General features: G+C 41.0%; 1 protein-coding gene and 1 pseudogene across 1 annotated transcript; one reads left to right on the forward strand and one right to left on the reverse strand.

The window, feature by feature from the left end:
• Window positions 1-27,466, forward strand: LETM2 (leucine zipper and EF-hand containing transmembrane protein 2). The gene is made up of 10 exons (XM_036250448.1): window positions 1-225; window positions 2,227-2,307; window positions 3,543-3,996; window positions 4,634-4,777; window positions 13,106-13,243; window positions 13,661-13,861; window positions 15,279-15,398; window positions 22,548-22,661; window positions 25,342-25,443; window positions 26,168-27,466. The coding sequence occupies exons 2-10, from the start codon at window positions 2,261-2,263 to the stop codon at window positions 26,225-26,227; spliced, it is 1,380 nt and encodes a 459-aa protein (XP_036106341.1). The 5' UTR covers window positions 1-225; window positions 2,227-2,260; the 3' UTR covers window positions 26,228-27,466.
• LOC118622901 lies at window positions 8,537-8,932 on the reverse strand (annotated as a pseudogene).
• Window positions 27,467-27,962: the final 496 nt, after the last annotated feature.

Below are 27,962 nucleotides of genomic sequence, written 5' to 3' on the forward strand. Positions count from 1 at the left end.
CGCTGCCTCTAGGGATGCTACCGCCAAGGACGCCTTCACGCCCCAGAACCTGAGAACCCAGCCCATTGGTGGGTGATGTCGTCACTCAGATGGCGTCACCCGCGAGGAAAGAGGCGGAGCCATAGAGACGGCCTCGGGCCCTTCTAGCTTGGGGAGTTGTGGAAGGGGGCCTCGGGAAGGGACTGGAGGACCGAGGCAGCCGTTCCCGGGAGCCCGCCAGAGGAGGTAGGGTGGCCCAGGTCCTCAGGCAGTGATCGGTGGACCGCGCCTGCCTTCCTGCGGAGCCCGCTCCCTCGCACCCTGTTCTTGCCATCAGCATTCAGAGTTCCCGACAGCTTCCAGTTGCCCAGCGCGCTCTCTTCGGCCCTTGACCTCGTCCCGCTGCCCGCCCAACAGCTTTGGAGCTCGGCCTCCACCACCCCTCTTTCGTGCTTCGCTTCCTCATTTCTCTCCCGTGCCCCGCACCTGCTTCTCGTCTACCCTCCATAAACCCGGGCAGCCGACAAGGTCCGTCGTCTCCTTGCCTGCACCACTCCCACACCAAACACCAAGAATCACCCCACACCCACCACAGTAAACCCAGTCCATCCACACCGCACGCACAAAAGCCACGGCTGAGGAAGGCGAGGGCGCGTTTTGTCCGGGGTCAGCAAGAGCCGGAAGCAAAGGTGTCCGGCGGCGAGGGGCGTGGGCCGCGCGTAGGCGCAGGCGGGGCTCGCCGCTGGGCCCGCCCGGCCCCCGCCCGGCCCCGCCCGGCCCCGCCCGCCTGGGGGGTGGTTTCCCGCAGCCCAGAGCGGGAGTGCCCCGGGCCGACAGAGGCTAGGCCGCCGGACGGGGTCTGGTCTTCCTGCTGTACGAGACGCCTGTTTCTGTAACGCGTATTTAAAGGTATAAAGCGCTGTGGAGAATCACTAGCACAGGAAACCGGTTCGCCTCCGCTTGAACTATTAGGTACCATGTATATCTTCGCTGCTACTTAAATGAGGACTTTCAATCTTTTTAAGAAATGATTCGTCTAATAATTTTTTAAAGAAATGTTTTTATTGATTTGAGAGAGAAACATCGATGAGGTTGCTTCTTTTTGTGTGTGTTTTTTTATTCTTTATCATTTTTTAACTTATCTTTATTGTTGAATGTATTACAGATCCCCCCCCCCCGCTTTTTCCCCATTGACCCCCTCCTCCCCAATTCCGCCTCCCTCCTGCCTTCCCCACACTATTGTTTGTGTCCATTGGTTATGCACATGTGCATAGAAGTTATTTGGTTTCTCTCTTCCCGCCCTCCCTCCCCCCTTCCCTTTGAGGTTCATCAGTCTAACAACCAATTTGTACATCTTAATTCATCTTCGTTCCCCAGTCCCCTCCCATTTGGCAAGCAACAAAAAGTTCTCTGTATGAGTCTGTTTCTGTTCTGCTTGCTCATTGTGTTTGTAGATTCAGTTGTTATAGAGATGTATTTATTGCCATTTTATTATTCATATTTTTGTTCTTCTCCTTCAAGAAGACCTTTCAACATTACATATAATATCGGTTTGGTGGTGATGAACTCCTTTAGCTTTTTCTTATCTGGGAAATTCTTTATGTGTTCATCGATTCTAAATGATAGCTTTGCAGGATAGAGTAATCTTGGTTGTAGTTCAGGTTGCTTCTTGTAGGCATTCCTACCACACCCTGACCAGGAACCTGCAACCTGGGCAGGTGCCCTGACCCAGAATGGAACCGGTAACCTTTCCCTGCTCAGAAGGAAGCTCAGCCAGCTGAGCCACACACACCAGGGCAGTGCTTTCAATCTTTTAAAGTTTGGGGCAGCTTGGCCAAGTATAGAAAAAAGCTAATTGAGAACAAACCCAGGATATTTATTTTCAACCTGTATTTTTAGGCTACCAATAAGTTACCTTGCTCAGCTTGAATACTTGGCAACCATTTAAATAGATTACTAGGTACTACTGACCAGAAATCAAAATGTTTTTGAAGACCGGGTATCACTATCTTGAGCATCATCATATTAAAGGTCATTTGTTGGGATCTCAAAGTACTGTTCTCAAATCCAGGGCTAATAAAACATTATTCATGATTGTTGGATGTGAACTTGAAAGATGTTTTTACACCTTGAATAGAATATGCAAATATTTTACCCTTGCAATAATTAAAAACACTTAAATCCTGATACCTTTATAATTGATGTGTTTTTCAAGTACTGAATTGTTTACCTACTCCTTCTGCCTAGGTCCCTATGTTGACTGGTTGAGACAAATATAAATATGGCCTTCTACTGTTATTATACAGTCTTAGCTATTGCCCGAACAAGGTAAGATTTGGAATTTCTCTCTGGCCCCCAATATTTATGTGAACTCTATTCTTCTAGATGGAAAAGATATATGTAAAAAGACAGGTTTACTACACAATTAAAGCTTTGTTGGTTTTAGCTATGTTGGTTTTTAGGAAGCTGACATTTTAATGTATTTGAACTTATCCCAAATTTTCTATATGCTTTAGAACTCAGACTGAGTAATTTTGTAGGTGTGTAATACAGGTAAGATAGAAGATGTAATGGTTTTGGAATGTGATTGCTGAATGTTATACAAGGCCCTTACATGTAAAAAGGAGTAAAGTGGTTTGCAAACAAGCCAATCCTAAGGCCAATACCTGCCCCAGCAAGGTCTATCACTTATTTATTGCAAAGAAAATGTGCTGGATAAATTGTACATCTTCCCTTTTAGACATTCAAAAACTATTTTATCTTGGCATGCTTCAAAAGCAAAGAATGGAAAAAGCCATCTCTTTGCCAAAAGTCTTTTTGTCAGGAACTTTCTTTGCCTAGATGATTTTATTTTTATTTTCAAACAATCTGATGTGCTAGTATAACTGAAGATTGTGAGCTGTTGCAAAAGTAGAATGTAGAGATCCCTAGCTGGGGTGCCCAATTCTAGTTCTTATTTCTAAGATTCTTTAGGAGTCTTGGGTTAAGGGCATTTCAGCTATAAGTGCCTCTTACTTGAGGGGATCCATGGGCGCTACATAGACAAAGCAATCCTATGTGATTGGTTAACCCCCAAAGGGACCTTGAAGTGCTTCGTTCAAATAACATTCCTATTGTCAGTAGATTAGGTGAAGACACAAGTCTTCCACTAGTTTTCTGGTAGTAGATAGTTACAGAACTTTCAAACACCCCTGAAAGAAAAATATTTGCTATTAGATTTTTAAATGAATAGTTGCAGAATTTCTAACTTCTAATATAGCAATTATTCTTAGAAACTAACTTACTAATATTTCTCATAGAATATATTATTCAACCATAAAGCTTACTGTTCTTCAACTGGGATTAAAAGTTATATTTCATTCACTAATGAACATCATCTGCTTTAATTGAGTACCAACTATGTAATAGTAACTTGACCCTAAATAAAAGGAAATTAGTTTGAACAGAAAAAAAAAAATACAGGCTTTAAAACTATTGTTTCATTTTAACCAGATACAGTATGTATTTCTTTTAAGTTTGTAATAATTTATGCTCAACTCAGAGGATGTTGCTCTTTATTCCAGATTCCCCAGCCAGTTTGTTCATTCTACCTGCTCTTATTTCCCATCACTTACATTTCTTCACTTGCCAGATTCCCATTTAAATAAAACATATATGAAGAACTATGGAAGCAAGAAACACTCCTATCCTAGTCAGTCAGGCAATAATGTAGTACTTCATTTACGAACTAGAATAATACAAAAATTACACACATCAACTTGCTGGCTACAAGAGGTCCCTGGCAAACCTCAGCTGGAGCAAACCCACAAAAAGCCACAAGTGACAAGCCCTCAGCCCACAAAAAAACCTGGTATGAAGACTAAGGAAGAAAAGCGATCTTACAGACAAAGAATTATGGATGAACTTAAATATTATTACAATGGATTCTATTTGCTTTGGATTGACACCAAAGTTGCTGCCAGAATGATTTGGAGGCTGTTGCATGGACAGGTGCTGACCAGACGAGAGAGACGAAGGGTAGGCAAGAATCATATTTAAAAAAGAAAATGTAAAGTTAAAATGAACTATTTAGGAACAAAATTTTAAATTCAACTTAAAATTTGTTTTTAAAAATCCCAAAGTAGGAATAGTAACTGATGGTGAGAACAAGAATTTCTCACTGAGTTTCTTATTTGTCTGCAAATGGCTTGCTGTATAACTTCAGGCAAAATTCTTTAAATTTGTTTATATTTGCCTATAGAATGGTTATAATTGTGTTCTCTAATCTCTCCAAGCATTTGAGAGGCTGCAGGTTTGATTTGTGAATCTGAAGTACAAACTGTTGTTAATATATGCATTTAAGAAAACAATTTTAACATATACTATGTTATTAAAGTCCAGACCCCTAAGTTAGATGAAAACTAAGAAATACCAATAATATGTTTTGATTGTCATAGATTTCCTTGAGGCTATCCCATAAATATTACTTCAGAGCTATGAAGAGGAAAATCCCACCTTTCCATTTTACAAACTACTGCAGAAAATATCTTGTGTTTTTAACACTTTAAGAGCCAAAGCAGGCTTTTTACGTTTAGTGGTTTTTGTTTTCTGGTTTTTGTGGGTTTTTTTGCACATCCTAAAATAATGAATACTGCATATGCATTTAATTCTTTAGCTATTGAGGACTTGTGTTGATTTCTTCCGCTTGGTTCCATTTATGATGTTCATAATTGTACCCTTCATGGAATTCTTATTACCAGTGTTTCTGAAATTCTTCCCAGAGATGTTGCCATCAACTTTTGAAAGTGAATCCAAAAAGGTATGTAGGCATTTTTAACTTTTAACAAATTAATAGTCTTCAGTTTTTAGAGAAGTTTTTAGGTTTACAGAAACATTGTACAGAAAGTACAGAGAATCCCCAGGTACCCCCCTCCCCTTCTGCTATTATTAACATCTTACATTAGTGTGGTACATTTGTTATAATTGAATAACCAATATCCATACATTATTATTAATTAAAGCTCATACTCTAGGGTTCATTCTTTGTGTTGGCATAGTTTTATTGGTTTTGACAAATGCATAATGTCATGTATCCACCATCACAGTGTCCTACTGCTTTTTTTTTTTTTTATCTTTATTGTTGAATGTATTACAGATGTTCCTCATTTTTCCCCCATTGACCCCCTCTATCTCACTCCCTCCCCACTCCTGCCCTTTTCCACACTGTTGTCTGTGTCCATTGGTTATGCATATATACATATAAGTTCTTTGGTTTATTTCTTCCCACCCCCCAACCCCCCTTCCCTTTGAGGTTTGTCAGTCTAGCAACCAATTTGTACTTCTTAATCCCTTCACCTTTTTCACCCATTCCTCCAACCCCCCTTCCATCTGGCAACCAACAAAATGTTCTCTGTATCTATGAGAATATTTCTGTTCTGCCTGTTCATTTTGTTTGTAGATTCCATTGTCGGTGGATATGTATTCATTGCCATTTTGTTTGTTCACATATTTTATCTTTTTCTTCAAAAAGACCCTTCAACATTTCATATAACAATGGTTTGGTGGCGACAAACTCCTTTAACTTTTTCTTGTCTGGGAAACTCTTTATATGGCCATTGATTCTAAATGACAGCTTTGCAGGATAGAGTAATCTTGTTGTAGGTTCTTGTATTTCATCACTCTGAATATTTCTTGCCACTCCCTTCTGGCCTGCAAAGTTTCTTTTGAGAAATCAGCTGACAGTCTTATGGGAACTCCCATGTAGGTAACTAACTGCTTTTCTCTTGCTGCTTTTACGATTCTCTCTTTGTCTTGAACCTTTTGCATTTTGATGATGATGTGTCTTGGTGTGGGCCTCTTGGAGTTCATCTTATTTGGGACTCTCTGTGCTTCCTGGGCATGTATGTCTATTTCCTTCACCAAGTTAGGGAAGTTTTCTGCCATTATTGTTTCAAATAGATTTTTGATTTCTTGTTCTCTCTCTTCTCCTTCTGGTACACCCAAGGTGCGAATGTTGGCACGCTTGAAGTTGTCCCAGAGGCTCCTTACACTATCCTTATCTTTTGGGGTTTATTTTTCTTTTTGTTGTTCTGATTGGGTGTTTTTTGCTTCCTTATATTCCAAATCGACGGTTTGCTTCGTGGCTTTACCTACTCTACTATTGAATTTGTGTAAATTATGCTTTATTTCAGTTAGTGCCTCCTTCATTTCTCACTGGTCCATTTTTATGCTCTTGAGGCCCTTACTAAGTTTGCTGAGGTTCCCACTAAGTCCATTGAGCATATTTATAAGCAGTATTTTGAACTCAGCATCTGTTAGGTTGCTTATCTCCATTTCGCTTAGTTCTTTTCATGGGGTTTTGTTCTGTTTCTTCATTTGGGACATGTTTCTTTGTCTCCTCATTTTGGCTGCCTCCCTGTGTTTGTTGTAACGAGAGGTATGGGGCTAGCTGAGACCAGATGCTGCTCATTTGAAAGAATTTAGGAAAACCTGAAGCAGGATCTGAGACAGGCCAATCCTATAGTTAACCAACTGGCAACAGCTTGGGCGGGCCTGAAAGTTGTGTGGGGCGGGGTCTCAGGGAATCACCAGGGCAGGGCTACCAGTGTGAGCCAGGTTGCTGGAGTCCCAGATATGGCGGCTATCTGCCGCCCCAGGGAAGGGCTCACCAAAGGAACAAAGGCCTCTGACAGCACGTTTGTCCCTGAGAAAGCCCCCTCTCCAGCCCTCACTCCAATGCTGAACAGCTCAGTTCTTCCCTGTATGTATCTGGTGCCCCTCAAGCTGCCTCCCTTCCAAGCTTAGAGGGAGAGAGTCCGATAAGTCTGTGCGCGGGCCCTTTAAGAGGAGCTGCCTGGGGTTCCAGCTGCCTCAGCCTCCCTGAGCCTCAGTTCCTGCTGGTGTTTCCAGCCAGAAGTGATGGGGATTCTCTTCCTGGCACTGGAACCCTGAGCGGGGCACCTGGTGTGGGACGGGGACCCCTCAGTCCTCAGGGAGGATGTTCCCAGCCGAGGCGTCCTCCTGATTTTTATCTGCCACACATGGGTGTGCGACCAGCCCTTCCGCCTCTGCCTCTCCTACCAGTCTCTATGTGGCTGCTTCTTTAATTCCGTAGTTGTAGGACTTCCATTCAGCTCGATTTCAGGCAGTTTTGAAAGATGGTTATTCTGTAGTTTAGTTGTATCTTTGATGTAGTTGTGGAAGGATGCGATACCGCATTTACCTACGCTGCCATCTTGACCGGAAGTCTGCTGCTTTAAAATCCCCTGTGGTTCAAGTGTTTGTCCCTCTTCCCTCTGTTCTTCAACCCGTGGCAACTACTGATCTTTTTACTATCTCTATAGTCTTGCCTTTTCTAAAATGTCATATAGTTGGAATCACAGAGTGTGTGGCTTTTTCAGACTGGCTCCTTTCCCTACACAATGTGTTTCCTCCATCTCTTTTCATGCCTTGTTTTTTCTAATCACTGCATGATATTTCATTGTGTGGATGTCCCACAATTTATTCATTCACCTATTGAAGGACATCTTGGTAGCTTCCAATTGTTGGCAATTATGAATAAAGCTGCTGAAAATATCCATGTGCAGGTTTTTGTTTGGACATAAGCTTTCAGCTCGTTTGTGTAAATTCCTAGGAGAGCAATTGCTGGATTATATAGTAAGACTATGCTTAGTTTTGTAAGAAATTGATAAATTGTCTTCCAAAATATCTGTACCATTTGTATTCCCACCAGCAATGAATGACAGTTTCTGTTGCTATATATCTTCATAAGCATTTGGTGTTGTAGGGCTTTAAGTATTAGCCCTCTAATAGGTGTGCAGTGATATCTCATTGCTATTTTAATTTGTAACTCTTTAATGACATTTGATGTTGTGCATATTTTTATATGCTTATTTGCCATCTAAACGTCTTCTTTGGGGAGGTGTCTATTCAAACCTTTTGCCCACTTATTAACGGGGTTCTTAATTTTCTTATTGTCGGGATTTAAGAGTTCTTTGTATATTTTTGGATGCAAGTTCTTTATCAGACATGTGTTTTGCAAATATTTTCTCCCAGATGGTGGCTTATCTTTTCATTCTTATAACTGTCTTTTGCAGGACAAATATTTAAAAAAATTTTTTTATCCTCACCCGAGGACATTTTTTCATTTTTTGTTCAGATAGAGTGGGAGGAAGAGAGAGAGAAACATTGACGTGAAAGGGACACATCTAGTGGCTGCCTCCCGCACGACCCCAACCGGGCCGGGGACAAACTGCAACCAAGGTTTGTGTCCTTAGCAGAAACCGAACCCGGGTCTCTCTGGACCGCAGGCTGACGCTCTAACTGCTAAGCCATACCAGCCAGGGCCAAATATTTTAAATTTTACTGTAGCACAACTTTATTTTTTTTTTTCTTGCTTGGATTATGCTTTTGGTGTTGTATCTAAAAACTCTTGCCAAATCCAAGGTCACCTAAGATGTTCTCCTAGGTGTTTTGTAGTTTTGAGTTTTACATTTGAGTCTATGATCCATTTTGAGTTATTTTATTTTATTTTTGAGGAAAGTCATATAACACTTTTATTGCTTTGGGGTGGGGCAGGCTACCTCCTCTTTGCCGTCACTGGCTTCTGGCTGCACAGGATGGCACTGGCCCTGTGGATGGCGACCCTGTGCAGATCGGGCAGTACTTGTTCTTGCGGCTATGAGCTGGATGCCGTTCAGGGTGGCCAGGCATTTTTGTTGATGGTGGTCTGCACTAAGTGGCCAGTTTTCACTGTCTGAATCTCTGCTTCAGGACGACCACCACACCTTTGCCATTGGCCCGCTGGTTTCACACCCATGGTCTTTTGGTGAATCGGCTTGTTTTTTCGTTGTAGTCAAAGGAATTGCGGGTCTTCACATTACAGTACTAGGTTCGCTGCTGTAAGTCTGCTTGTTCCTCTAGATCAGGAAGCAGGAGTAGTTTCCTACACTGTCCATTGCAGGTGGGCAGACATGGCCACAGCTTCCCTTGGCCAGAGACAGAAAGAGCAAGTTAATTTTTAAGAAAGGTGTAACATCAATGTCAAGAGTCACTTTTTAACCCTGGACAGTTTGGCTCATCGGTTAGAGTGTCGGCCTGAGGACCGAAGAGTTCCAGTTGGATTTTGGCCTACTGCACATGCCTTGGTTGCATTTAGTCCTTGGCCCTGGTTGGGGTCCTGCGGGAGGCAATCAGTCCATGTGTCCCTTTCACGTCTATGCCCCCCCCCCCTTCCTCTCCCTCCCTCTTACTCTACCACTCTATCTGAACAAAAAAGTGGAAAAATGTCCTCAGGTGAAGATTAAAAAAAAAAAAAGAATCACTTTTTACACGTGGATATCCAGTTTTACCAGCACCATTTGTTGAAAAAAACTACCCCACTCCATTGAACTTTAACTTGTTTTTAACTGTTGAAAAGTAAAGCAAACATAAATCAATTGTTACTACAGTGACTGCTTGAACATCAGGCATGATCCATTCAGTGGAACAGACACTTTGCTGCTTATGAGTTTTCTCTGAAAAGAGGGTGTCCTCGTTTGATGGTCACTGTGAAGGTGATAAGCTAGAAAACTGAGGCAGCTTCATCATCTTTATTCTGTGCCACTCTACTAGACAGTGATCTGAAGATATGAACACAGTATTATGAAGAGACAAAGAGGGCAACTTTTAAATCAGATTGAGAAATGTTTCACAGAAGAGATAACTGTGGAACCCAGATTTAAAGAGTGGTAGAATTTTACCTCCATGTTTGAATGACATTCTGGATAGAAAGAATAGTACTCAAAATGGCTTAATGGTGTAAAAGAGTGTGACATAACCAGAAACCACTAATTGGATCTTTATGGTTGGAATACAAGGGGATCAATGGTAGAAGATGAGACAAAAGTGGGATGTTGGGTCAGGTTGAAAAGCATCTACCACCCTACAAAATTCAGACTTTACCTTAGACAGTGGTAAATGATGGAAGGTAAATTTTGGCAGGGGGACAGGTAACAGGATTAGGTCTGTGTCTTAGAAAAATAATTTTGCTGGCAGGAAAGAGTGAAGAGAGCAGAATCAAGGGAAGGAAGTCAACTGGAATGCTATTTTAATAGTAAGAGAGAGGACCAAGCCTAAATTCTGAACATTGCATAGAATAAAATCTTAAAGACAGATTTGATAATGCATTTAAAGGATAGAATCAAGTTGCAATATATAACTGCCTGGCAGTGATTTAATACTTACATTAAAACTAATTGGGATCTATGCCAGGTCGATGTGGCTCAGTGGCTAAGTGTCGACCCATGCACCCAGAGGTTACCAGTTTGATTTCTGGTTAGGGCACATGCCCAGGTTGTGGGCCCAATCCCCACTGGGGTCATGCAGGAGGCGGCCATTCATTGTTCTCTCTCACTGATGTTTCTGTCTCTCTCTCTCTCTCCCTCCCTCCCTTCCTTTCTCTCTAAAAATCAATAAAGAAAAAAAGTAAACATATTTGTAAAAAAAAAAGTAATCTGGATCTAGAATTAATACCAAGGGATTTTAAGAAAAGTGTTAATGAATGTAGGAAGATGGGGATAGGGGGGATAGAGGAGGTGATTTATCTGAATATTCCTCTTTCCTCAGCACTATTCATCCCTGAACATACATCATGGGCACAGTCCTAGAAAATACTTTCTTGTTTACTTTGTTCCATGAAAAGAGAGACAGTAAATTAACAAGAATGCTAGCTTTCTGTTTACATCAGATCACAGTACCATGCATTTCTCTTTCATAGTACTTCTCAGTTATACTTTCACATCCATTTGTGGAATTACTGTGTTATCTTTAGTCACTAATGTTTGTCTCTCCCATTAGACTAGAAATTCCATGAGGGTAGGAATTCATATCTGTTTTTGCTCATTTTTTCTCTAGCACCTAGCACATGGTAGGTGCTCCATAAGTGGATGGGTGGGTGGATGGATGTAGATATTGATATAGATGAATGAAATGGATGACTAAAAATGGTATTGATTAATGGTAATGATTAATCATAGTATTGCCACTGTGTGAGATTTTTGGCTGAGTCTTTTAAGATCTTTCTAAAAACCAATTACACAGTCTCTCCAATATTTTAAGTATCAACCTGGCACCATACATAGTTATTACAATATTAATGACTATATTTCCTATACTGTACTTTAAATCCCCATTTTTAGTCATCCATTTCATTCATCTAAATCAATATCCACATCCATCCACCCATCCATCCACTTATGGAGCACCTACCATGTGCTAGGTGCTGGAGAAAAAATGAGCAAATGCTATGATTGGGTGATCATCAGAATCTTTTGGGTGACAAAAAATAATGTTATATATAACACATATATTCCTGTGTTTCTCTACCCCACTGAGCCCTAACCATGGTTATTTTGAAAATACCATCACACTGCATTTTTTATGATGAACAAGGATTTAGAAATAATGGTCAACATAGTGTCTTAAGAGTGTACACCTAATTCTCTTCTGTGTAGTGCTTTGTTCATATGTGTTATAGCAGTTAACTCAATGTAGTATAATAAATTGTGTCTCTTTTACATTACTTAAACTATAAGCTACTGTAGCATAAAGTTAATTTCTTAGTTTTATTTTGCTCATGGCCCAAGCAAGATCCAGGGCCACTCAGACCAAGGGTTTGCTCAACTTGCAATCTTAGATGGTTTGCATCAGGTTGAAAATAGTATCTCATTTATAAATAACTCAGACAACCCAAATGCTCATCAGTAGACATGTGGGTACATATATATTAAAAAAAAAAAAGCTGTGGTACATATATATACACAATGGAATATTACTTGGCCATAAAAAGAATGCAATCTTACCGTTTGTGACAGCATGGATGGACCTAGAGTGTATTATGCTAAGTGAAATAAGTCAGTCAGAGAAAGACAAATACCATATAATTTCACTTACATGCGAAATCTAAAGAACAAAACGAATGATAAAACAGAACAGAAACAGACTCATAGATACAGAGAACAGACTGCTAGTTGCCAGAGGGGAGAAGGGTTGGGGGTTGGGTGAAAAAGGTGAAGAGACTAAGGAGTACTATACAAAATAGTCATGGGGATGTTTTAAAGTACAGTATAGGAAATATAGTCAATAATATTGTAATAACTATGTATGGTGCCAGGTTGATACTTAAAATATTGATACTTAAAAGACTGTGTAAAGTATATGATTGTCTAACCACTATGCTGTACACCTGAAACTATAAAAAATAATGTTGAGCCCTAGTTGGTTTGGCTCAGCGGTAGTGTTAGCCCACGGACCAAAGAGTCGCGGGTTTGATTCTGGTCAAAGGCACGTACCTCAGTTGTGGTTCAGTCCCCAGCCCTGGTTGGGATCGTGTGGGAGGCAACCAGTAGATGTGTCTCTCTCACATCGATGTTTCTCTCTCTCTCTCCTCCCTCCCTCCCACTCTATCTGAAGATAAAAATGGAAAAAAGTATCCTCAGGTGAGGATTTAAAATAAAGAAATAAAGAAATATTTTTAATATAAATTGTAATTGAAAAATAAAATTAAGCCCTAGCTGGTTTGGCTCAGCAGTTAGAGCGTCTGTGGACAAAAGAATTGCGGGTTTGATTCCTGGTCAAGGGCACATACTTCAGTTGTGGGTTCCATCCCCACGTCTGGTCAGGGTCATGTGGGAGGTAACCAATCGATGTGTCTCTCTGATCATTGATTTTCTCTTTTTCTGCCTTTCTCCCTACCACTCTATCTAAAAATAAATAAGTAAATAAATAAATAAATAAATAAATAAATTCAATGGAAAAATATCCTTGGGTGAGGATTTAAAAAAAAAAGAAGAAAAATAATATTTAAAAAAGGAAATAATATCTCATTTTAAATAATGACAAAGCCTATCACTGAAGGAATAGTTTGTATCTATCAAATATTTATGATCATTGTATTAGTGATAAAGAAAAGATTAAGGAGATAATTTGAAAATAGAGGTTACTTTTTATTTGCTCTGGTTCTTTCAGACCCACTCAATTAGGTCTGAAAATAATATTAATACATGAAATAGGGATGAACAAAAACAAGGTAACAGTTATTTTTCTTGCATCTTTATCTACCAAGTTGTAATCATGAAGAATTGATTAACTTTTCTCTTTTATTATTAAGGAAGAAAAACAGAAAAAGAGAATGGCTGCAAAATTGGAACTAGCAAAATTTCTTCGAGAAACAATTACAGAAATGGCAAAGAGGAACAGGGCAAAACTAGGAGAGGCCTCTACACAGTTCTCATCCTATGTCAAACAGGTGTCGGTCTTTGATATAATACCAAACAACTTCTGGGCTGGGAGTTACATGAAAAAAATGCGTCACATGGATTTTCCAAATTGTTTACGATCTCTGAATTTTCAAATCTTAAGTTATATAGATATGATATTACCAATGTTTATGGTTGTTTGCAGAAATATCTATCTTAAAGCAGCCAATGTGCTGAGGACATTGATAACTTCTTGGAAAGAATTAGTCAAACGTTTGAACTACTCCTCATTTTCCAGTTGATGTATGCCAACTTCAGATTTCTTTACTTCTCTTTGTACCACAGGGCCTGTTTCTATACTTAAGATAGAATCCATAAATGTTTAGATGTGTCTTTCACATAGCCTACTGGGAAGGTTAAATTAAGTAGAAAACACATTTTAATTATTTAATTGTCCCACTGCCTAGGTGCAGACAGGCCACAAGCCCAGCACAAAGGAGATAGTTCGTTTTTCCAAACTATTTGAGGATCAGCTAAACCTGGAGCACCTAGATCGACCTCAGCTGGTTGCCCTTTGCAAACTGCTAGAACTACAGTCTTTTGGTACCAACAATTTGCTCCGCTTTCAGCTCCTGATGAAACTGAGGTCTATAAAAGCAGATGATGAAGTAAGAACTTAATTATATCTGTAGAGAATTAGCAAGGCACTGTGAGCTATCTTAGGGTGGCTTTGTGATAAAGTGCAGTGTCTTCTGTTAGGTCTGCTCATGTACTGGCTCTAGGAAAATGAGTAGTTTGAACAACCATTACCATGACAGCCTGAACCTAGATTACTCATTTTAGTAGTTATTGTACTCTGACCCATTTTCTTGAGAAGGCCTTCATAAGTGGTTAGTAATTTGGATGTCTTTGCTGAAACTAAGCTAAAGCAGTTAGGACCCACTGGGAAGGAACAGCAGTTCAGTAGATTTCTGAGTCTTCTTCTGCCAAGGACAGGGTTCCACCCTCACACCTCTGCTCCCTTCCTGCAGAGCTGGTGCTAAAGTAAATATTCTGCTGGGTGAGCTTGCCTGGTAAGAAGGGGTGGCAAAATGTAATGCAGGGAGGGAGAGCAGTGCCTAGACATTTGTGGAAGAAAGGCACCGTTTGGACTATAACTATGAATTAGACTCCTTTAAAAAATGGAAGAATTGCCCACCCAGTGTGGCTCACTGGTTAAGCATCGACCAATGTACCAGGAGGTTGCTGGTTCAATTCCCGGTCAGGGCGCATGCCCAGGTTGTGGGCCAAATACCCAGTCGGGGGCGTGTAGGGGGTGGCCAATCAATATTCTCTCTCATTGATGTTTCTGTCTCTCCTTCGTCATTCCTCTCTCTCTAAAAATCAATAAAAAAATTTTTAAAAAAATGGAAAGAATCTTTCTTGAATCTGAATCAGTTGCTTTAAACTTTAAAGCATTCTGCCTGAAGGAGCAGGATTCTCAGAACTGAGACACATGATCCCATTGGCCCCATTTAGATTTCAGTTGTGTTTTCAGAACCTTAGAATGAGCAGTACTGGTCCCAGAAGTATCATAGTTTTGGGTCACACCTAGCAGAAACTGTGTTATTTATTGAGGGAGTTTTGTGGACCAGAGAGTTAGGGCTATTCCTGGGGTATTGGTAGGGGATAGTGGGGAAAGAACACCACTGGGACATGCAACAGATGGCATAGAAAGCTTTTCAAGTCAAATATTTTTTAAATGAATCTGAAAGCCCCACGAAAGGGAAGAGTAGAGACATCACAGGCAGGCAAATGCAAATCAAGAGGGAAAATAATTACTTTGGTGACTGTGTTGAGGAGAAGTTATATAAATATCTCCAATATTACTAATACCTCTTGGCAGGAGTCCCTTCATCTCAACTGCTATACCTTTCTAAGTCACCTTGTTTATATAGGCATCTGGCCTTTGCAGCAGTCAGTGCTAGGGACAAAGCACAGGATCTGAAAATATCAGATCCTGTGTTTCCACTGATTAGTTGGAATTTAGGAATTAGGTAAAATTGGAACCAAAAAATGGAAAACCATTCCTTACATTTCTTTCAGATAATTGCCAAAGAAGGGGTGAGTGCTTTGAGTGTGTCAGAACTACAAGCTGCCTGTAGGGCTCGAGGGATGAGATCACTGGGTCTTACTGAAGAACAACTGAGACAACAGCTCATGGAGGCAAGTAACAGCTTTCCTGGGTCCTTTTCACTAGCTCTTTTCCCTACAATTTGCAGACCTCATTTTGTGACTTCTACTTTGCAAATGAATCATCTTACCTAATTTGCTTTATTTAACTGAGCAGTGGGATGCCAAAGCAGCTAGTTTGTTTTTTTTTTAATCTTTATTATTGAATGTATTACAGATGTTCCTCATTTTTCCCCCATTGACCCTCTCCTCCCCACTCCCGTCCACCTCCTGCCTTTCCCCACACTGTTGTCTGTGTCCATTGGTTATGCATATATGCATATAAGTTCTTTGTTTTATTTCTTCCCACCCCCAACCCCCCTTCTCTTTGAGGTTTGTCAGTCTAGCAACCAATTTGTACTTCTTAATCCCTTTACCTTTTTCACCCATTCCCTCAAACCCCCTCCCATCTGGCAACCAACAAAATGTTTTCTGTATCTATGAGAATGTTTCTGTTCTGCCTGTTCATTTTGTTTGTAGATTCAATTGTTGATAGATATATATTCATTGCCATTTTGTTTGTTCATATTTTTTGCCTTTTTCTTCAAGACCCTTCAACATTTCATATAATAATGATTTGGTGGTGATGAACTCCTTTAGCTTTTCCTTGTCTGGGAAACTCTTTATATGGCCATTGATTCTAAATGACAGCTTTGCAGGACAGAGTAATCTTGGTTGTAGGTTCTTGCATTTCATCACTCTGAATATTTCTTGCCACTCCCTTCTGGCCTGCAAAGTTTCTTTTGAGAAATCAGCTGACAGTCTTATGGGAACTCCCATGTAGGTAACTAACTGCTTTTCTCTTGCTGCTTTTACGATTCTCTCTTTGTCTTGAACCTTTTGCATTTTGATGATGATGTGTCTTGGTGTGGGCCTCTTGGAGTTCATCTTATTTGGGACTCTCTGTGCTTCCTGGGCATGTATGTCTGTTTCCTTCACCAAGTTAGGGAAGTTTTCTGCTACTATTGTTTCAAGCAGGTTTTGCATTTCTTGTTCTCTCTCTTCTCCTTCTGGCACCCCCAAGATGCGAATGTTGGCACGCTTGAAGTTGTCCCAGAGGCTCCTTGCACTATCCTTATCTTTTGGGGTTTATTTTTCTTTTTGTTGTTCTGATTGGGTGTTTTTTGCTTCCTTATATTCCAAATCGATGGTTTGCTTCGTGGCTTTACCTACTCTACTATTGAATTTGTGTAAATTATGCTTTATTTCAGTTAGTGCCTCCTTCATTTCTCACTGGTCCATTTTTATGCTCTTGAGGCCCTTACTAAGTTTGCTGAGGTTCCCACTAAGTCCATTGAGCATATTTATAAGCAGTATTTTGAACTCAGCATCTGTTAGGTTGCATATCTCCATTTCGCTTAGTTCTTTTCATGGGGTTTTGTTCTGTTTCTTCATTTGGGACATGTTTCTTTGTCTCCTCATTTTGGCTGCCTCCCTGTGTTTGTTGTAACGAGAGGTATGGGGCTAGCTGAGACCAGATGCTGCTCATTTGAAAGAATTTAGAAAAACCTGAAGCAGGATCTGAGACAGGCCAATCCTATAGTTAACCAACTGGCAACAGCTTGGGCGGGCCTGAAAGTTGGGTGGGGTGGGGTCTCAGGGAATCACCAGGGCAGGGCTACCAGTGTGAGCCAGGTTGCTGGATTCCCAGATATGGTGACTGTCTGCCGCCCCAGGGAAGGGCTCACCAAAGGAACAAAGGCCTCTGACAGCACGTTTGTCCCAGAGAAAGACCCCTCTCCAGCCCTTGTTCCAATGCCAAACAGCTCAGTTCTTCCTTGTATGTCTCTGGCACCCCTCAAACTGCCTCCCCTCCAAGCTTAGAGGGAGTGAGTCTGTGCGCGGGCCCTTTAAGAGGAGCTGCTGGGGGCTCTAGCAGCCTCAGCCTCCCTGAGCCTCAGTTCCTGCTGGTGTTTCCAGCCAGAAGTGATGGGGATTCTCTTCCTGGCACTGGAACCCTGAGCGGGGCACCTGGTGTGGGACGGGGACCCCTCAGTCCTCAAGGAGAATCTTCCCAGCTGAGGAATCCTTCTGATTTTTTCCACCACACGTGGGTGTCGGACCAGCCCTTCCGCCTCCGCCCCTCCTACCAGTCTCCATGCGGCTTTTTCTTTAATTCCATCGTTGTAGGACTTCCATTCAGCTGATTTCAGGCGGTTTTGAATGATGGTTTTTCTGTAGTTTAGTTGTAACTTTGATGTGGTTGTGGGAGGACGCAATGCCACATTTACCTACGCTGCCATCTTGACCAGAAGTCGCTAGATTTTTTTTGACTGAGACAAGGTACTGAATTAGTTTTCTATCGCTCTCATAACAATGATCACAAATGTAATAGCTTAAAACAATGCCCATTTATTAGCTGATAGTCCTATAGGTCAGAGGTGCAGGCCGTGTTCCTTTCTGGAGGCTGTGCGAGAGACTCCACTTCCACGCTGTTTGTTGGCTGAATTTAATTCCTTACAGCTGCAGGACTGTGATCCTTGTTCCCTTACTGGCTTTCAGCCCTGGGCTACTCAGTCCTGGAGGCCGTCAGCATTCCTTAACCTCCAGGTCGCCTCTATCTGCAAAGAATTTTTTTTTTTTTTTTTTAATCCTCATCCGAGGATATTTTTCCATTTTTTGTACAGATAGAGTGAGAGGGAGAGAGAGGAAGGAGAGAGAGAGAGAAACATCGATGTGAAGGGACACATCGAGTGGCTGCCACCCGCACAACCAACCAGGGCCGGGGACAAACTGCAACCGAAGTACGTGCCCTTAGCGGGAACCGAACCCGGGTTTCTCCAGACCGCAGGCCGACGCTCTAACCGCTGAGCCAAACTGGCCAGGGCTGCAAAGAATTTTTCACATGCCAACCTCCCACATGCTTTAAATCTCAGACTTCCCTTGTTTTTGATTTGTAGTTTCAGATTTAAAGGTCTCATGTGATTAGGTGAGACCCACCCGCATAATCTTCCCATCTTAAGATCATGATTTGGGACCTTAATTATACCTGCAAAATCCGTTCATAGCAGCACCTAGATTAGTGTTTCTTTTTAAGATTTTTAAAATTTATTTTTATTTATTGTTAATGCTCACCCAAGGATATTTTTTCCTTTGATTTTTAGAGAGAGTGGAAGGGAGGGAGGGAGGATATATAGAGAGAGACTTCAATTGATTGCCTTCCTCCCAGAGGCACCTCAACCAGGGCCGGGGATCAAACCTGCAACCCAGATATGTACCTTTGACAGGAATAGAGCCAAAGACCCTTTGGTGTACAGGCTGATGGTCTAACCACTGAGCGTAATCATTGAGTCACACTGGCCAGGATTTTTTTAAAAATATGTTTTTATTGATTATTTAGAGAGAGGAAAGAAGAAATAGGAACATCGATGTGAGAGAGAAACACTGATTGTCTGCCTCCTGCACACTCCCACTGAGGATCAAGCCCACAACCCAGGCATGTGCCCTGACCGGGAATCAAACCTGCCACCTTTTGGTGTATGGGACAATGCCCAACCAACTGAGCCACACTGGCCAGGTTGGTTAGTGTTTAATTGAATAACTGGGAGGTGTGGGTGCATCAGGGCCTATGTCAGGTATTGTAAGGGCCTGAACAAACACTCTACTACAGGGCTTGTCATGTGTGTGACTCCATCTGGAGGTGTAGCCTTGCCTGCGGCTCTCCTGGACTGCTTTCCCAATTAGTGCCCCAAACCAATGTAAAGTGCTAGCTTTGGTATCAGGTGTTTAATATTTTCCCTCAGACATAAATTTTGAGTAAATTTAATGTTTTTTTTTTTTCCAAATTATAAGAGAAAGTGTTTTTAGAAAGTTACAGAGGTAGTGGAAGTGAGCCAGCTGGGCTGTGTAGGCTCAGGAAACAAGTTACAGGGGCAGAAGAAGGGCCCTTGGAGCTTAGGAGGGAGAAAGGCAAAGGTAACAGGCCTAGGGCGGAAGAGGAGAAAGGAAAGGTGCTGGCGTGCTCCCGAGAGGGAGAGCATGCTTACATTTAATGCTCTAAAAGAAAGGAGTAACTCCTATTAAAATTCTCATTCCTATAACTGTAAAACGTGCTGTAAAGTATACACAAGTGATTTTTGGACAGGGGCCATTTTTGTGACTTTGAAACCATGTTTGGTAGCTTTTCCTCTTACATGTTGGATCTGCTCTGGTTGGCAGATGGACATATCGTAGAGAGGTACTAAAATAATTTATTTCTTGAACAGAGAGCATTAAGTGGATTCAACTGTCAAGTTACTTTCTTGAAAGGGTATATCATTTTACAATCCCACTACAAGGGAGTGAAGATACTAATTCAACCATGTGACATGCAGCACTATGTATTATCATTCAAAAACTCTGGTTAGGATATGGGCAGACATTTCAATAAAAATAAAAATAGTAAATAGGAAACATCTTAATTTCATAATAAGATAAAACTATGAGATACCACATTCACCTAGTATGTTGGCAAAGATTAGAGTTTGAAAACATTCCTTGTTGGTGAGGGTGTGGGGAAAGGGGCACTCATGCATTGCTAGTAAAAATTTCCATGGAGCCCTGGCTGGTTTGGCTGGCGGACTGAAGGATCACCAGTTCAATTCCCAGTCAAGAGCTTGTAGCTGTGTTGCAGGTTTGATCCCCAGCCCCCGACAGGGTTGTTTGGGAGGCAACCAATCCATGTGTCTTTCTCACATCAATGTTTCTCTCTATCCCTTCCCCTTCCTCCCTCTTTAAAAATTAATAAAAAGCCTGGCCGGTGTGGCTTAGTGGATTGAGCATCAGGCCATGGACTGAGAGGTCCCAGTTCAATTCCAGGTCAGAGCACATGCCTAGGTTGTGCGCTCGATCCCCAGTAGTGGGCGTGCAGGAGGAAGACCATCGATGTTTCTCTTTTATTGATGTTTCTATCTCTCCCTCTCCCTTCCTGTCTCTGAAATCAATAAAAACATTTTAAAAAATAAAATGAAAATCAATAAAAATATTTTTAAAAATTTCCATGGAGGTTTGGCAATATTTTTAAAAATATTAAAATGTATTTACTTTAACCTAGCAATTTCACATCTAGGAATTTATCCTATGTTCCTGCACATGTGCAAATGACATATCAAAAGATCCATTGCAGCACTGTTTGTAATAGCAAAATATTAGAAACTACCCAACATTCATTAATAGGTGTGTAATCAAATAAATCATGGCAGTTCCATACAGTAGAATCCTTTACAGATGTTTAAAAGGAGGCAACTTGCCCTGGCCGGGTTTGGCTCAGCGGTTAAAGCATCGACCTGCGGTCCTGAGAGAACCGGATTCGGTTCCCGCTAAGGGCGCGTGCCTCGGTTGCAGTTTGTCAGTTTGTCCCCGGCTCTGGTCAGTCGTGCGGGTGGCAGCCACTTGATGTGTTCCTTTCACGTCGATGTTTCTCTCTCTCTCTTTCTTCCTCTCTCTCCCTCCCACTCTACCTGAACAAAAAATGGAAAAATGTCCTCGGGTGAGGATTAAAAATAAATAAATAAATAAATAAAAGGAGGCAACTTGCCCTGGCCAGTTTGGCTCAGCAGTTAGAGTGTTGGCCTGCGGACCAGAAAGTCTGGGGTCGGTTCCCACTAAGGGCATGTACCTCAGTTGCAGTTTGTCCCAGGCCCTGGTTGGGGTCATGTGGGTGGCAATCACACGATGTGTCTCTCTCACGTCGATGTTTCTCTCTTTCTCTCTTATTCCTTCTTTCCCTCCCACTCTATCTGAAGATAAATGCAAAAATGTCCTCTGGTGAAGATAAAAAATAATAAATGAATGAATGAATGAATGAATGAATGAATGAATGAATGAATGAATAAAAAAGGAGGCAGCTCTATATCTACCGATATGAATCAATCTGGATGAAATATTTTAGTGAAAAAAAGCAAGTGTAAAAATTTAAAAAAAGAGCCTGGCTGGTGTGGCTCAGTGGTTGAGCGTCGACTCATTCACCAAGAGGTCACCAGTTTGATTCCTGGTCAGGGCACATGCCCAGATTGTGGGCCAAATCCCCACTGGGGGACATGCTGGAGGTGGTCAATCAATAATCATCGATGTCTCGCTCTCTTTCTCTCCCTCTTCCTTCCTCTCTCTAAAAATCAATAAAGAGAAAAAAATAAATATAGACAAAAAAAGACATAAATATTTGTATATGCATAGGATACCTCTGGAAGGTTATATAAGGAATTGGTACCAATGGTTGCTTCTAGGGAAGGAAATGGTATCAAGAGAAGAGGGGTAGAAGGCAGGCTTATTTTTATTGATTTCATTTTATTTTTTTTGAATTTTGTCTCACACATATATTATTGCTCTAAAAAATATATATGTATTTTAGCCCAGCTGGTGTGGCTCAGTGGATTGAGCACCTTCCCATGGACTGAGAAGGTCCTGGTTCAATTCTTGGTCAGGGCACATGCCCAGGCTGCAGGCTCGATCCCCAGTAGGGGACATGCAGGAGGCAGCCGATTGATGTTTCTCTCTCACATCGATGTTTCTTCTTCTTTTTTTTTAATTAAATTTTTTTAGAGAGAGAGAAACATCGATAAGAGAGAACATCGATTGGCCACCTCCTGCATGCCCCCCTCACTGGGGATTGGGCCCACAACCTGGGCATGTGCCCTGACCAGCAATCGAACTGGCAACCTCTTGGTGCATGGGTTGATGCTCAACCACTGAGCCACACCAGCCAGGCTCACATCGATGTTTCTATCTCTTTCTCCCTTCCTCTCTCTCTCAAAAAGCAATAAAAACATATTTAAAACAAATATATATGTACTTGAAATCAGAAAATTAGGTAGTTGAAAACTTACATCTCATTTATTTCTTTGGTTAGGAACAAGGCTGATTTATTCTTTAACATCTACTTTGTGTCTAAGAGAAGATATTTAGCTTCATTGATTGACAGTTTGTTTGAGAATTTAATTGAACGTTCTTTCTCTGACTCTGAGAGCCCACTGGAGTGAGGGGTGTGTGCTGTACAACTCCTGGTGCAGAAGCCAGGGGAAGAACGTTCTTATTCTCTTCTGCTGTGAGTTCTTGGCATGTACCTGGGGAAGCTGTAAAACAAGGGAAGCAGTAGACGATTGTGGGTCACATCCAGTTCTAACATTCTGTGATTCTATTATGTTTTATTTCCCTCCCATTCTGCAGTGGCAGGACCTCCACCTGAAGGAGAATGTCCCCCCTTCACTTTTGCTCCTGTCACGAACCTTTTACCTGATAGATGTGAAGCCAAAGCCAATTGAGATCCCACTAAGTGGAGAGGTGAGTCTCTCAAATGTCTTTCTATTGCAGTCAGAGTACGCACTTCTTTTGGTATATCTTCTGGAATTTGGCCCAACTGGCTTTAAAATCTTTTAAAAATTCCTAAGAAATATTAAAATTACTGAAACTACCTCTAACCCCAGCTTGATTTAGGAATGTTACTAGTAGGAGCCCAGTTTATTCTTTCTCATCAACCATCTAGTCTGCAGATGGTTTCACCACTTTCTCCTTTGAGTCCGAATGGTTCCTGCTCTATTATGTCTGTTTCATTGTCCAGATTCCTATTAATTTTCAAACAGTGAATGGCCAATCTAGAATGTAAATTTTTTGTCTTCTTTCTTTTTTTTTAATTTTTTATTTATTTTATTTTTTTTTTATCCTCACCGGAGGACATTTTCCATTTTTTGTACAGATAGAGTGGGAAGGAAAGAGAGGGAGAGAGAGAGAGAGAGAAACATCAACGTGAAAGGGACACATCGAGTGGCTGCCACCCGCACAACCCAACCAGGGCCGTGGACAAACTGCAACCGAGGTACGTGCCCTTAGTGGGAACCGAACCCGGGTCTCTCTGGACCACAGGCCAACGCTCTAACCGCTGAGCCAAACCGGCCAGGGCAATTTTTTGTCTTCTTTCTACAACTCATTTTATTAATCATTTTTTGTTGCCTTTAACTCAGCAGCTTTTTTTCTCCTGGTATTTTACTAAAGAACCTAGGATTGGCCCAAACACTAGAGCATCTTGCTCTGGGTCCATCAGAAAGGGACTCTCGCCTTTGTACTTTGTGGCTTCTTGTCTAACTCAGAACCTGCATGGGTGAGAAAAGGAAGAGACCTATAGAATATGCTGCACAGGTGGTTTAGCAGATTGGACGAAATACTCAAGTGAGGACCAACCATTTTAAATCTTAGTTATGCTGTTGACTCCTTGGACAAGTCAAGGAAAATTATACGAAGTCCAGCATGAAAAGTGCACTTCAGGAGACCCCCATCTTGCTTTCCCTTTGCGAGATGAATCTGGATTTGGGCTTTGCCCAGGAAGGATTCTAGGGAGACTAGGTAGGAACAATTTTTGAGCACAGACCATGTTCTGAAAGGTGGGCTATTGGGTTCTCTATCTTTGGTCTTCAAGACAGACCAGAGTTATCTGTTGTTCTTATACTGCACTCAGGAGCAGGAAAATCTTGGAATAGCACATTATCACAGAGCTAAATTTAGGTTCTTAGAATTACTGTAGATGGGCAGAAATTCTTTATCCAGATGTTATTTTCTAGGATGGTTCAGAAAGACCTAGGAATTAAGGACAAAATGACAAGCTCCTAGGCATTTTATTGGTGGTTGTTTTTTTTTTAAATCCACATTTTGAAACTTTTGTTCTCTATATATACAAAATGAGAACATGTAGCATGCTAGGTTCTGTAAAAACTTAGAGACATCAAGTTGAATATTCTATAATTTTGGATGTATGTAGCCCCGTCCCTCCAAAGTACACAAATAAATTACTTATTTCCAAAGAGCAGTGATATATTTATTTTTCAAATCTAATTAATATAATTCTTTTTTTTTTTTATCCTCACCCGAGGACATTTTCTCCATTTTTTGTTCAGGTAGAGTGGGAGGGAGAGAGGAAGAGAGAGAAAGAGAGAAACATCGACGTGAAAGGGACACATCGAGTGGCTGCCACCCGCACGACCAACCAGGGCCGGGGACAAACTGCAACCGCTCTAACCGCTGAGCCAAACCAGCCAGGGCATAATTAATATAATTCTTAAAGACAGGTTAGCTAGCTATTCTAAAATGCCACCTTTTCCCTCAATTTTCCTTGTGTTGCAGGAGCTTCTATTAAGTTGCACCTACCGTTTAAATAATTTTTATCATTTATTATTAGAAACCAACAATAATAAAGGTGTCAATTTTGACTAAGTTATATCAATGTCATTAGAAATAGATGAGTAATTGAGATATGGCAACTTATTTTATGAGACTAGAATACTATCAGAATTGGCAAACCAGTAGCTTGTTAATGACTGAGGATTTTAAATACTAGAATCTAATCAGGGTGCAACTCTTGCACATATAGTGTGCTCAAAACTGCAAGGTAAATAATACTAAGTTGATATTTCAGGGACATACTTCATATGTTACTCAAAAAGGGTATACACTTGGAGGAAGTTAGGGATTTAGTGGAAAGCACATTGTGCTGGAAAGCACTGACTACTTAGTGTGGAAGTGCTTCTGGGTTTCAGGAAGAGCAGAAAGTTCATGCTCACATAAATATCTCTCCTTAGGCTCCAAAGACTGATGTTCCCGTGACATCACCTACTTCTAAATCTAAAGAACTTGGTGGACTTAGCACCTCAACTGAAGGGAACTAAGGTTATACCATTACTTTTCATGTGATTAATTAGGTTAAAAAATGAAAATAAGTTAGTTTCTCTATTTTTAACCCCCTTAATGAAACTGAACTTCAATGATATTCTTTAATAAGGAATATTTGTTGTACTGTTTGCTCTGTTTCTAAGAAAATTCAACATTTGGCTGTATAAATTGGGTTCCAGGTTTTGCTTCTTGAGTTCTGTGCCAGAATGTGAAGTAGTTGTTACAGGTTCCTGAGAGTCATGGCTGTAGATCTCAAGCACATTGTTTAAAATCAGTAACCCAACTCTCAGTTCTGATGTTTAAGGATGAAAAATTTATGCAACTGCCACCAGTTACATCATCACCCAAAACACCATCGACACCTATTTCCTTACCTAATGGATCTGCCACTTCTGCTAAAGAAACGGTAAGTAGTATCTAAAAAAAGAAATTCTATTTCCCTCTAGTTCTTTTTAAGGGCAGTGAGAATCTAGAATCATAACTATTGTAAAACACTACACAGTTCTTCCTGTCATTCAAACAGGAAGTTGTAGGCTGAATTTTAGTCATCTTATACCACTACATTTTTAAACCCAGTTATCCAAAAGCGAAAGAAAAAAAAAAATCAACCAGTGCAATCGTGGATCAGACCTAAACATGTTAAGTCTAGAAGCTAATTACAATATAGGCAGATTCTTATTTTCCTTTATGCCAGATGGAAATAGTTCCCATATGTTGTGTATTTCACACAGGATTCATGTCAGGAAATACTAGCAAGAAAGCAATTTAAATCTTAGGAGAAATGCTTGTAAATGAGAAATTACTTATCTATTTTCCCCATTTGGGTAAAGGAATCTGGGGCAAGAGCAAAAAGCATAACACAAGTAAACAGTAGAGGGGTCATGGAAGAGCTGAACTGTGCAGTGTGGTTCTACTGGCTCCTGAGGACCAGAGTACCAGAGAACATGTAGATGGGGTCAACCAGAGATCTGGTGTGCATGTCTTTATTTTTATTTCCAAGGTAAACTATAAACTCTGATTTGATTTTGTGGTGTGTCATTATTTTGATTAAGAAAATCAGAAAGGGACGCCTGAAGAACTTACACATCTAATTGTGACCATGGCCTAACGTCCTTGTGTTTTGTACCTAGACGCTGCAGGCCAAATCACAGACGGCCCAAAACAGCAAGGCTAGTTCCAAAGGAGCATAAGGACCACTGGAGGATGAAGCTCACTCTCTCCAGCTTCCTGCCCTCAGCAGTGGCATTCATAAAGGATCTCCCAGCTAAGACTGTGTCAAGTTTGAGTAGAGGATCAGGGGCAGTCCTTAGAGGCCTTGTAAACATTCCAGATGATATCAGCAGAGAGCAAATTCAGACCATTTAGAAAAATATAATTGCAAAGCCCATTTCCTCTGTAACATTATGTCGTCCCACTAAACTTGGTCTAAAGCACCACCCCCTCCACCCCATGTTGTTTTGAACAGCTTCATATTTGTACCCATGTCCTTTAAGGGAGGAAATTTTTTGCATTATAGCCCTTAGATAATTCTGCCTGCTATGGCTTGGTAACCTGAGTAAGAATGTGGAATCTCCAAAACCATTGTTAAGAGCACCTGACCAACTTTTTCAGCGTGATTCATCAGTAGGAATAGAGCCCTGGAAACAAGGTACTTTATGAGATAGAATGGATACTCCCCAGTAAGGTCTTTCTGGATATAAAGAAAAAAACTTCTCGGAGAATAAAATGGGGAGTTAGACTGGCAATCAGAAAGGTTTGGCTGCTGCTTGGCTGTTGTGAGACTTCCCCTCTGGGCCTGCAGGAATCTGGGAGGCTGCCACGATTCTAGCACATATGGCTTTCATTAGCCACCATTTTGCTAGAAAACATAATTAAGGGTTTAAGACTTAACCATTTGTTTGTGCTGGGTGTGTGTTTTTCTGGTCTGTTTGTCTTTCACAAACAAGGCAATTTGTTAGTCATAGGGGTTGTTAAAGTCTGATATAATCCCTATGCTACCCAGTGACAAATATTATATCCAGACATTTGTTTTCTGTATTGTCAATACTGAAAAAAACAACGTAATAGATTGCTATGCAGCTGACCAACAGCCTTTTTCCCATGGGGAGTGCTTAGGAGGGAAAAGGTATTTTGGCCTGTGGGTGACAAAACTAAACTTCTTTACTTGCTGTGAAATTGAAAGCAGTTGGAATGGAATCAGTCAGACCAAGTAAAATGCAAATATCCTTGTCTGGGATCACCTAAATGAGGACTGTCATCAGCATTTCATAGGAAGGATATGTGCTTTTATAAGCTTCCTAAACCTCCTCCATCAGAGGACAAGCCCCACCATGTCCTGCTAATGAACTCCAGTTCCTTGAGAATAATGAATCCCTGCTATGCAGCATTCCATGGATCTCACCATTGGCTTAGCAAGGTGATTCATAATAAATTTTCCCACTTTTAAAATTATGGGTGTTTATTTTAATTAGTTCGCATTTCAAGTGTTGACTGTGGGAAAGGGATTAGCTACTTGTTGAAGCCTGTTCAAGCTGAATGATTCATATGTACTGTTGAGCTACAATCTTTCTGGCTTTCCATCTGAGCAGATGGGAATGGTTAGGTCGAGGGGCCCCTGGTCACTTTTGGCCCCAGTTGGCCTTTACCCTTTTTTTTTTTTTGCTTCAAAAACAGGCACCTAAGACACACGATACACCTCTCTTCCCATTCTTATGATGGTATCTCAGAGAAGTCAAAGTAGTTCCTTTGTTCTTATCACTTAGAGCACTTGGCTGTTGGGTTCCATGATTGTTAATTCTAGCCCCATGCTGAAACTGAGTTTAGTGGTGTTCTGGTAAATGATTAATAACCAACTCTGGTGGGGAGCCCTGATTTATAGCATTTGCAAACTCCAGTGATGTAAATACTCCCATATGGCTGATTTCA

Source organism: Molossus molossus, unplaced genomic scaffold (genome assembly GCF_014108415.1).
Source record: "Molossus molossus isolate mMolMol1 unplaced genomic scaffold, mMolMol1.p scaffold_m16_p_9, whole genome shotgun sequence".
Taxonomy (NCBI): domain Eukaryota; kingdom Metazoa; phylum Chordata; class Mammalia; order Chiroptera; family Molossidae; genus Molossus; species Molossus molossus.

Bases quoted from the DNA above. Each gene is read 5' to 3' on its own strand.
- LETM2 (XM_036250448.1), top strand. From the start codon at position 2,261: ATGGCCTTCTACTGTTATTATACAGTCTTAGCTATTGCCCGAACAAG. The intron at 13,244-13,660 runs GTGTCGGTCTTT...CCCACTGCCTAG, and splicing joins TCTCATCCTATGTCAAACAG to GTGCAGACAGGCCACAAGCC. The intron at 22,662-25,341 runs GTGAGTCTCTCA...CTGATGTTTAAG, and splicing joins AGATCCCACTAAGTGGAGAG to GATGAAAAATTTATGCAACT.